Genomic DNA, 12,750 nt, shown 5'->3' with positions numbered 1-12,750 from the left:
TTTTCCAGTTCTCATATTTTATACAGACAATCTCTAGTCTCCACATCATTGTTACAAAAATGCCAATACTTCAACAATTGCAGAAATCTGTCCCTGCACATTGCATTCTTTATTCTCCAACTAGTACAAACATATTTTCCGGAACATGTGTTATCCCCATAAGCAATAGGATTCCAAAAAATTTCTTTATTTCTCCTTTGAATGTGGGTATCCATTTCCTGGAATTCCCTTGTTTACCTGGAGTTTCACAATCCTGAATTGTAGATAAGCACTGATCTGCATATTATTATTATAATTATCTGAGACCGCTATGGAGTCAAGGACTCATCACGGGAGGCTATAAATCACTCAAACCAGCTATTATACCTTTCCTTAAATTCATTCACACTAGATGCACTCACTACCCCCTACGGCAAATTGTTCCACTCACTCATTTGCTCTCTGGGAGAAAAAAACCTAGCTCTTACCCCTTTCTTGACTGCAAATAAAATTAATTTCCATGGGTGCCCTATGTTCTCTCCCCACTCTCCATATAATGAAAAATTTCATCAGTTTATATTCTATAACACCCATTCAAAAGTTTATAGACCTCTATCATATCACCCCTCTTTCACCTGTTAACAAGAGCCTGCAATCCATATACTCACATCTGTCCTCATAATCTAAATCCCAGAATCCAGATATAATCTTTGTAACTCTTCTTTGCACACTTTCCACAGCTTCTTTAATCCCTTGGAACCAGGAGACCAAATCTGCACACAATAATCCAGGTGTGGTCTTATCAAAGCCTTATAAGAGGCAAAATGACTTCCTTATCCTTAAATATCTGTTAGTTTCTCTTACCATAAATACCATTAGTCCATCAGTTAGAAATGCAGAGTACACTGCAGATGGATTTTCTGCATCAAGCCATAAAAGCAGCTCATATTCTCTTCTCTACTTTGAACAGGTACTGCCATGTTACTTACCAGATTCCATTCTTTTGAAAGAGAAAATTCAGAAACCTTACTTTCTGAAATTGTCAGATGGGAAACTGCTCCGTAAATACAATATCCAACTGAAATCATTTGAATTATTTACTACATCTTTTAAAATTCAAACTTCATCAGATGTAGTTTTTTCTTTTTGACAGCAGCTCAGAAAACTCATTACTAGAACATGTGGATTTCCTGCATATGTTTTTTCTAGTTTGTTGGCTTTCATGAGATGCATTCTTCTTATAAAATATAGAAGGATTCATTTTCTGTTAGGAATAGATAAATTTTTACTCCCTATGTGTATACTGTCCGAAGACAGGGAACAGCTGTCCCTATATAGTGAACAACGCCCTCACCCACAGTCACTATACTGCAGACACAAGAAAAACAAGTAGTTTTATAGTATCACTGAATAAGGTAAAGAGTCATAAACTATGCTGCATAGACTCAAGCAAAACCGTTTGTTGTACTGAAACAACAATTGTCTAATTAAATTATCTAATTATCTAACTAAAAACAATTGTCCTAACATTTGTCCAAATTTTCAATTACATGAAATAAGTGTTTGTTCAATTTTATTTGAAAATTTTGATGTCATTAAGACAGATCACAAATGCTAACTGCAAATAAAATTCTACCAAAACAGTTGCAACTAACATGCTGTATAAACTTTGTGTGAGTGAGCCCGCCTGATGAAGAAGCGGCACAAAACAAAATGGCAATAAAATTCTACTGAAAGAATTGAACTAACATGCTGTATAAACTTTGTGTCAGTTGAACCTGCCTGCCCAACTGCCACAGAAGTGGCAAACAAACAGTAATGAGGTCCCATCGGAATGATAAACATGTGAAACACTTCCCAACGTGAATGCGTTAATGGCTTCCAGAGTAAGCATCCAATGATCTGTCATTTCATTGCATGCTTTGTTCTTCTACAGTAACTGAAGTGATACCAGCTAACATTAGATGTGGTATAAGTCACTCACTCTCTCTCACTCACTCACACACACACACATTCAATGAAAATTGCAATATTCTGTTTTTGTCAAAAGAACTTTACAAATAAACAGTTTTCGGTACCAAAACACTTACATTGTTTTTTCTTTGATCCCGCATCTTCAGCTACATCCATTGATTCTTCTAATTCCTCTGTTAGAAAGAAACAAAACAATGTCAAAAATGCCCTAAATTCCATAAATATATATAAAAAAGGAAGCGCTTTGGCATTTAAATCATCTAAATAAGATGATATTCCAAATGAGATGTCACAAAGTGAACATTTTGTAAATTTCTACACTACCTAATAATACTTCATTGATGAGGATATACATACACACAATGTATACAATAACAAAACATAAAATTGCAAAAATGACGACAATAAACTGAACAAGAGTACAATAATCAGACACAACAGAGACTATGCACTGCCAAATAACTAAGGAGGCACCCAAATTTTAACTGACATATATAACATATAATACAAAAATATATATGTGACTTAATGCAAAACATTTTATCATGCTATCCACATCTTGGTATTGTAAATACAAAGCTGCTCATTTAAAACTATTACAAGTTTTTCATTTGTAATGATTTTTTTTACTATTTTGTGAGATGCTTTAAATTATCAAAGAAAATTCTATGGCAGAAAGCAAAACACACAACACTAAAAATCATGTCTTAGTAGACATGATATTTTAGTGGTAGTATAATGATGGCATTGCATCTCATGGTACAATTTAGATCCAGTAGTTGTATTATGTGGAATTGTAACTGCTAGGTCCTCCAGTGGTTTTAAAGAATGGTACTGACACAACAATGCTGAATTCAATACACAAAGTAATAAATGTAAACAAATGGGCAAAGAGAATAACATCAGAATAATGCAACTGCTGAACCCAATAGAACAAACGTAGAATGAACACTGGAAAGCAGAATTAGGGCATGCCCAAGATTGGCCATCTTCACTAGTGGAATTTACAAAACTTTTGAAGGAAGGGTGGAGTAAAATACCACCAACTTTCTGGTAGAATGGGTGATACTATCACAAGTCACCTTCTTTTTTAATCTTAAATGCAATTATGAATCCCTTGACTTAGACTGTTTCATCAGACAATTTCATCAGAAGCTATATTTTGTCAGCACCATGTTTTACAATGCTCATGATCTATGATATCAAAGTTTCAAATATGTATATTCTTTTAAGATTTAAAATTTTTAAGATAATTTTGATTTCATATGATAATTTATTACAATATATCATAATGTTGTATAATACAATTTATTTAATATTATGTCAAAATTGTATGCTTATTACATTTGTAAATGGGAAAAAAAGCACACAAAAAACTATTGAACATGCTGCCAGAAATTTAAATTCAGCTCTATTATTAATATGATGATGATGTAACTTCCTCCAGAGAGTCAAGTCAAGGGAAATGTAGTCCTTCTGTTATATATTGAAGTTTCTTTATTTAATATAAATTTACTAATGTTACTGCGCCATTGTAAAATATCTATGTTTCTTTAATCTTGTCTTCTATACTTTCATTTGTTAACTTTATTATACTTTATCCTTATCCGTTACCTTTCTATATAGTCAGTTAATCTTAATTCCTTTTCTCTACTTTCAGAATATTATACTTATACTTGAGATTTCTAGAAATTTATTTGATTATTCCAGACTGCGCCACTAAAATACTCTAATTGGCATAAGAAATTAATTATACCTCCAGTAAAGCACCTCTATACAGTTAATTACAGTCGTGGCTAACTCCTAACAAAAAATTCGTACCAAGGTTTAATTTCTTTCCCGCTTACAGGATCAGATTTTATTTGAGAACAGTGCAGTTGCTAAAAAGATCAAATGGCACTTCTTATAAATAAAACAACATATTTATTCACACTAAGACAATAATACAATGTATACACTTAAATGATTTACTATCATTTCCTCTCAAAGCTAAGCATCAAAATTAAAACATCACATAGGACAACTCTTAGGCATGTTATAAACATCAAAGACGTAAATCATCAAACAATTAATTCTATATATCAAATAACTATTAGCCCATTTACAATCTAGGAATTATCATGCTTTGACTAATAAAATCTCCAATTCTAACTTTCACAAAAAAAATGTAACACTCATTTAGCAACCAACTTCTCACACCATTACAATTCTAAATTCTATAATTTTTTTATCAATTCTTTTAAATCATTTCAACACAATACAATGTAAGCTTAAACTTTCATTAATATCTTTTCAATTATTCTAAAGAGCAGATTCACTTCATGCGAATTAATTTTTAATCTATTACATCTTGCATTCAGCTAATCTTTGAATTATCTTGTTCAGTTGTATGAGAGAAAACTTAGCATACTTGAAGGTGAAATGATATGTTACTTTTATTACATCTGACCTTTTTATTTCGCCACTCGCGGGACCCTGCGCGAAGTTTTTTAGACCCCAGATATTTCCACGCAAACTTTGAATTAAGGTCTGAGATCCCCGTACCTATCACGTGCTAACTCCTTTCCTTCTAGAAAGTTCCGACTTCTATCTCCCTGAAGTGTAGTTTAATCCCCTTTTCAGCATAGCGTAACAACTTCTGATGTATACCACCCCCTTCTGCTATCGACCTTGACGGCGCTGTCGGACTGCTTTGGTTACAATGGGTTTCTATTCTACTCTGCACCAAGTGATACATCAAAATACACTTCCGAATTCTAAGGTAATTGACCCTAAACTTCTATTTTTAGATAGTTGTTTACTTTATTTTAGCATGTTTAATTCCTCTGGGTCTCTACAGATGGGCATTTTGTATTACTTATGTAGGTAATTCTAACATACTTCTGCTCTCTAAGGGATTTTCTTTTGAAATACACACTGATATATTTTCTATCTACAGTATCGTGTAAATTTTTCTGGGCTAATTTTATATGGGCTGATATTATTATTTACATCTATTATATACAAGTTTACAATTCTTTGAATTTCGGATGTGACTCCTGTAAAATCAATGCAATTAAACATTGTAAGAATTATCACGCTGCATCGAATTTTACACTTCCAGGTCACATAATGTCTAAATAGCTATCATATCTTTCTTCAAAAACAATCAGACTGAAGATGCACTCAACATCTATTGGCAGCCCATTCCATACTCTCACCACACACACACACACACACACGAGAAGATCTGGACCATTACATTCTTTCTAATACCATAACTCAGTTTCCAGGGATGGTACTGAGCTCACTCATCATGAGCTATAAAATATCAATATTAAGTCTATATTATCCCACTTAATGCTTTATATATTCCCATCATCTTTCTCTCTCTTTTTTCCATCTATTAGTGAAACTCTGGGACTGCATTCTTTCCATTTGTCTTCACATGCACAATTCTATGAGCCCGATATTTACTCTTAGCTGGATTTTTTTTTTTTATTTGTCTCCTCACATCTTCCCACTTCAGGTGAATCTGAGCATAGTAGTCAAGATGTGGTTTTATTCCAAGGCTTATACAGTGGATGAATAACTTCCTTATTCCTAAAGGCTGGTGTTCTCTTCAATATTGCAGTTATCTGGATGACTTAACCATCTTAGAAACCATTACCCTGAGGACTCTAGCTTCACTGACCTTCCGTTCCCTGGCTATCCCCTTTGTAGTAAATTGCCATTAATGTAATACTCAACCTACAATAATCTTCACTCCAAAATACATAGCTTTACACTTAGCAACACTTAATTGGCATTCACTGATATCCACCTATTGGACTAGTTTGTTCAGATCAGCCTGCAAAGATTCTGCACTGAAAATGTCCTAGTAATTCTTCCTAACTGTACATTGCTATCCATACCAACTCCACTATCACTAATATGCAAGTTAAATAAATGGCCCCAAGTACAAAACCACGTGGAACAAAACTGTCTTTTAGATTTGGCACTTCCATACTTCCTGACACCCTGGTCAGTAAGCCGATTCACTTTACAAACAAATTTTGAATGTACATCCCTTGAAGTTTCTTTACCTGTGGAATTATGTCAAATGACTAGAAAAAATTCAAAAGCATTATGATATGTCCATTTCCCTTATCTTACTCTTCAGTCACTCTTTTATAGTTATAAAACTCTGTCTCGTAGCCTGCTATCTTTATACTGCATTTGGGCCTGGTCATCACTATTATTACAGGATCCAAAACATTTCCTTTTTATGTAGCTCTTGCTTCAAAGTTTTGTTTATCCATTTAATTTCCATAAAATTTATTCTCCTGACTCAAAGGGATGAATCAGCAATAGTTTCTTCAGACATCATTGACATATAACTGTACATTACTATCCATACCAACTGCACTATCACTAATATGCAAGTTAAATAACAATGGCCCAAGTACAAAACCATGTGGTACACCACTGTCTCTTAGAATTGGCACTTCCATACTTCCTGACACCCTGGTCAGTAAGCCATTCTTCTATTCACTTTACAAGCAAATTTTGAATGTACCCTTGGAGTTTCTTTACCTGTGGAATTATGCCAAATGACTAGAAAAAATGCAAAAGAATTATGGTATGTCCATTTCCCTTATCCTACTCTTCAGTTACTGTTATAAAACATGAGCATATTGCTAAAGCAAGACCTATCTTTAACAAGACCATGTTGCTTTTTTACAGAGAATTAAGGAGTCATCTATGTAGATCCTACTAAGCCTCTCTGACAACTTAATGATCACCCCAGAAATACTGATTAGTCTATAACTGGTTAGTTCTGTCCTAGCTACACCCTGGTATAATGGAATTATCTTGCCCTCCTTCTAGTGATTAGGAATTGTGCTCATGTTGAAACTCAAGATGAATAACCAAAGTCCGAAGCACTACTTCAGCAGCAGTCTTGCTGACATTCTGTCTAATCTTACTTCTGTGCTTGAATCAAACCCTTATAACAACTTTAATAACTCTCATCTATTTCAATCATTTCACATAGTTTTTATCTCCTCACCAGATAGCTAATGGCAAACCCATTGGCTATCTGGTGAGGAGATGTATACCTTACTAAGGTTATCACTTTTCAACTCAGCTATTTCAAAAGTATCTGATACTTCCCCAGCTGATTTCACTAAGATTATTCTTCATGGTAATGTTTTATTTTACTTGCTACACAGCAATAAAATTTTCTCAGATCTCATCTTGCCTGTAAAGGGTTAACTGCTTTCCATATTTTCATTCTGCCTTTCTCACCATGGCTGTAACTCTCCTAGCCTGCTTTTTTTATACTGCATTTCGGCCTGGTCATCACTATCCTACTACAGAATCCAAAACATTTCCTTTTTATGTAGCTCTTGCTTCAAAGCTATGTTTATCCATTTAACTCCCATAAAAATTTATTCTCCTGACTCAAAGGGATGAATTAGCAATAGTTTCTTCAGACATCCCTAGATCACTTCCCACACACTGCTGGTTCCTTTAGCATGCAGTTTTTCATGCCAAGGAACTACTTCAAACTGCCTTTTCAGTCTATCATACGAGATGGTATCAAAAAGTTTTGAGACTAGCTCTGTTTACGAGAAATTATTTTATTTATCTACATTTACACGCTATCACCTTCAAAATAGTCCTCTTGCATAGCAATACAGCGCTCCCAGTGTTCCTGCCACTTCTGAAATGTGTCCTGGAAGTCTTCTTTTCAAAGCATGTCAAGCCCCTTCTGCAATTTATGCTGCATCTCCACAGTGGTGTCAAAATGGCAACCTTTGAGCTGGATCTTCATATTCAGGAAGAGGAAGAAGTCCGCAGGTGCCAATTCTGGCAAGTAGGGTGGGTGCAGAAGTGAGATAATGTTGTTTCCAGCAAGAAACTCATGTGTAAGGAGAGCTCAGTGACAGGGTGCATTGTCGTCATGGAGTATCATCCAGTTTTTGACGTGCCACAGATCCGGTGCTTTCGCCGAATGTCTTCCCTCAGACACCTTAAAACCTGGAAGTAGAACTTGCTATTGACGGTCTGGCCCCTGGGGATGAATTCTCGATGCACAATGCCGAAAAAGACGATGAGCATGCACTTGGTTGAGCTGCGGACCTGCCTCGTATTTTTCAGTTGTGGAGATGATGAGCTCTTCCACTGTGAAGACTGTTGCTTCGTCTCAGGGTCATACCCATACACCCAAATTTCGTCACAGTAATGATCCTCGACATGAAGGACGGGTCATCCATGGCATGCTGATGGAGTTCTTGGCAGACTTCGACATAGTGTTCCTTCTGCTCCTGGGCCAGCAGCCTGGGGACGAACTTGGCAGCAACACGGTGCATGTTCAAATCACGCATAAGGATTGCCTGGACTGTTCCGTATGACACACCAACAATGGCAGCAATGTTGTGGAGTGTTCTCCAACAATCCTCATGCACAAGTTGCCAAATGGTTTCGACATTTATGGGGGTTGAGCTTGTTGAAGGTCTTCCTGATCTCTCATCATCTTCCAGTGATGTTCTTCCACTCTTGAAGCGTGCATGCCATTCAAAACACCTCGAACGACTCATTGCAGCATCGCCATAAACTTGCAGAATCACGTCAAACGTCTCTGTGGCGGATTTGCCCAGTTTCTTGCAGAATTTCACATTCGCTCTTTGTTCTAACTTCCTGTCCATGATGAAATCGCAGACGTGGTAACACACGTGGTCAGTATAGCACCAGTTGCACAGCTCCCGATGTACATAGGACATTGTCTTTTGGCACACTGACTTATGAAGGTCGGTGCTCCCTGTGAATGTGAGTGCAGCTTTGTGCTGCCATCTTTTGGCATGTTACAAAACTAGTGTCAAAACTTTTTGATACCACCTCGTAACTATCATTAATCACTCTACCCTGAATTTTCGTCCATTAACCTAGTTCTAAAAGTATGCCAAGTAAAAATATCATTATTGCTGAAAACTAAATCCCCTAGTTTCATTTTCTGTCATAAAACAAAGTCATGCTTCTTTTCAAACTTCTACAAAACAAACAAGAAAACCTCCTGCTGCTATATACAACAGTTTACAGATATTTTTCTGTATAGATATCTCTTCCAATGAGAGATCATAAAAATGTTTAGCAATAATATGGATAATAAAAATTTCTCCAGCCCTGATGGTAAATCAGCCTGTTACTTGTGAAGACTCCAATATTATCAGATCTTATATTTCTATCATCTAAGACACTTTGTACCGTATCAATCCACATATTTCTTGGTCTTCCTCTGGGTCATTTTCCTGCTAACCTGGCAGAGAACACTTGTTTTGCTAATCTTTCCTCACCCATTCTGTTTAAGTGACCATACCACCTGAGATTAGCTCTGCTAACACTTTTCTGGATGCTGACAATGTCAAGTTCTTTCCTAATATCCTCGTTTTTAATATGATATTGACATTGATGCCATCTGTTCACCCCTTTAATCTTTCTCAGGACTCTCATATCTGCAGTCTCTAGTCTTTGGTCAAGTGGTTTACTTCTGACCCAGTTCTCAGATCCATAAGTTAAAACTGGTTTGAACACTGTCTTGTATATAGCTAATTTAGCGTTCCGACTAATTTCTCTCTTATTCCATGTGAATTTATTCAACTGACTTCCTACCATGCCAGCTTTGCTAATTCCATTGTCTATTTCCATATTTAATTTACCATCTTCAGTAAAAAATCTTGCCTAAGTAGCTGAAATGTTTTACTTGTTCCACAGGTTCTCCGTTCACAACGCAGTTGACATTTCCAACGATTCTACCTATTTTCATTTGTCTTTGTCTTTTTATTGATGACCTTCATACTATACCTATTACAACAGTTATTCAATTTAGTAAGGGAATCTTGCAAACTTTTAGCGGATTTATTTAGAAGTATAACATCATCTGCATGAAGCAAAGAGCTGACATTAACATCTCCAACTTTGATATCATGTTTAATACCCTTTCCTTCATAATGTGATCCATTTAAATAATGAATAACAGAAGGGATAATGTACATCCTTGTCTCACACCAGATTTAATATTAAACCATCTTCCTCTACTTCCTTCAATTCTAACTGCTGATTTACAACTCAAAATAAAGACTAAGTATTGCTTGATAAAATGCCCCATTTACACCATATAACTATAGTCTATTGAATAGCTTCTCTCTTGGCACCTTGTCATATGCCTTTTCCAGATCGAAAAAACTTAAATACAGATTTTTGTTATATTCCCATGCTTTCTCATCTATTTGTCATAAAGTGAAGATCTGATCCTGACAACCTCTATTTGGCCTGAATCTAGCTTGTTCTTCACCATGCTTTTCTTCCACAATTCTTCTCAACCGATTCTCAAGTATACTTATATAGATCTTTCCAGGAACACTCAGTAGGGAAATACCTCTGTAATTCTCACATGCAGTTTTATTTCCCTTTTTATATATGGATACTATGAGAGCTCTACTCCAATTATCGGGAATTCATCCCTCTGTCCAGGCTTTCTGAACTATGCAGTGCAGCCACTGAAAGACTCTTATACCGCCATACTTCAGCATTTCTGGTCGAATATCATCTACTCTTGCTGCCTTAACACATTTCAGGACTTTTATGGCTTTTTCTACTTCAAGTATGGATATGTATTCCTGACTGCATGCCTGGTCAGTGTTTTTTATCACTGTGCTGTCATCACTGCTTGTTTCATTTAGCAGTTTTTCAAAATAATTACTCCATACTTCAAGGATATCTTTTTCTCCTTTTCATGTCACCTTTATCATCTCTAACTCCTTTTACAGCACTCTTTCCTCCATTCCTAAGCTTCTTCAACAATCTCCAAAATATCTTACCACCTTCTTGATATTTATTTTCTATATTCTTGCCAAAGTACTCCCATGACTTTTGTTTAGATAGTTTTACGCGGTGTTTAGCTTTCTTACATTTGTCTCTGTATTCTCTAAGAGCACAAGCTGACTTACTTGCCAAGAACTTTTGATATGCTTTCTTCTTTTCCTTCACTGCCTCTTTAACTTCCTTGCAGTTCTAATTTTTTTATCCTTGCAGACAACCTCACCACATGCCTCTCGGGCTGAATCAATAAGGATTTTCTTCAAGACTTGCCATTGAATCTCCAAGGTTTGGTTCCTGTTCTCAAACTCTTTCATTTTTTCTTCAATAATCTTTGTATATTTCAGTCTGCAGTTCACATCTGAGAGCTGCTCAACTTTTATTCGCTTTAAAACTTTCTTACATGTTATTCTTTTCAATATGAAATTCAATTTTATCCTGCTCAAGACTAAATAGTGATCACTTCCAATTTCAAATCCTCTGTACACTCTAGTGTCCTGCACCAGTGGAAAAACATCACTATCAACAATAACATAGTCAATGAGACTTTTCTTATTCCTTGCCTCTTCTCTCCATGTGAATTTGTGCACATTTTTATGTTGGAACATGGTGTTAGTAATAGCCAGTCCATGTCCTGAGCAGAAATTCAACAGGTATTTGCCATTATTATTAGCTTTGCTCTTTTCTCCAAATTTTCCCAAAATATTTTTGTATGTCTGACAATCATTTCCTACTCTGCCATTTAGATCCCAACAAGGACCAACTTTTCCTTTTTCATTGTATCAATTGCTTTCTCTATAGCATCAAAAAATTCCTCCACTTTTACCTTAGTAGAACTTTCTGGGGACCATAGGCACAAATAAGTCTCATTGTCCAATTCCCCATTCCAATATTTGCCCACATCACTCTACTTGAGACTGACTGCCATTCAAGAAGATTAGCCTCGTATTTCGTGTTGAATACTATGGCTACTCCTTCTTTTCCATTATTGTCATTGCCTGAATATAACATTTTGTATTTATTGCTGAGATAGATCTCACCAGTTTTTGTCTTTTTTGTTTCAGTCAACCCTATTATGTCGATCTGGTACTTATCTAATTCCTCAGCTAGCTCCATTTCTTTGCCATTCAGGCTTCTTATGTTGATAGTACCGATCTTTAACTCTGGTGATGTTGAGTTGGGGTGTGCTTTCAGATTTGTTCCAGTAGCTGACTTTTCGCTGTTCGCCCTGGTTCCCTATCGAGAACAACGGGGGCCTTGTTTAACCGGGTGATGCCCCAGGTGGCCTGAAATTTTGTCATGTCGTACCATCATTTTTAATTTTGGTTTAACCAATAAGAATACAATTTGGTCGGCTAAATCCCAAATTGGCAGCCCATCCTCGTTCGTTCAGTATCCAGGTAGATACCCAACAGGGTGCCCCACGAGAAGGTGAGGATTGAACATTAGGTCAGAAGTCCTGTTTGGTTCTCTGCATTCCTTTAAAGGCTATGTGGAGGTCTCCTCTCAGTTATACAGCTTTGACCCTTAAGCACTCTGGTTTCTGGATTATGTAAAAATAAATAAAAGAAAATTGTAAACATTTAAAAAATCATTAGTCTACAGACAGTGGTGTATGATGGGCTTGCAATCTCTCATGGGTAGGAGACACTTTAAAAAATAAGGTGATAAATTTGTACCATACAACTATAAATCTATTAGAGTCTTTTCTGGAAAGTCTACTAACTGCCAATTCTGCAATACCCAGAATCCTCCTTCTCCCTGATGGAAGCAGGGCGCTAGGTACTGTGAATGCTATTATGAATTCCACCATAAATGCTCCACTGGAGAAAGAGCTTGTGTCATGTCTGGACAAGTACTATGGAAAGATGAAACACAGATAATTGCTCTTGACAGTTCCAAGGAATTTGATCAAGTACTGATCTCCTCAGTAAGCTTTGCTGAGCTACCAACCCAATT

The 12,750-nt window shown here is 36.1% G+C and overlaps 1 protein-coding gene across 2 annotated transcripts in view; it reads right to left on the bottom strand.

Moving 5' to 3' along the window:
* The window catches only part of LOC150109066 (uncharacterized), a 236,356-nt gene that overhangs the window by 61,261 nt on the left and 162,345 nt on the right, over positions 1-12,750 (bottom strand). For both annotated transcript variants that reach the window (XM_090405267.1, XM_090405274.1), the window contains one exon: positions 2,070-2,126. In XM_090405267.1, the coding sequence (XP_090261393.1) occupies positions 2,070-2,126 (57 nt within the window). The remainder of the gene's footprint in view (positions 1-2,069; positions 2,127-12,750) is intronic.

This window comes from Typopeltis vanoorti, chromosome 2, assembly GCF_054136105.1.
Source record: "Typopeltis vanoorti isolate ZY-2024b chromosome 2, IOZ_Tvanoo_1.0, whole genome shotgun sequence".
Lineage (NCBI taxonomy): Eukaryota > Metazoa > Arthropoda > Arachnida > Uropygi > Thelyphonidae > Typopeltis > Typopeltis vanoorti.
Note: the sequence above shows the minus strand (reverse complement) of the source record. Positions and strands in the feature narration are given on the sequence as shown.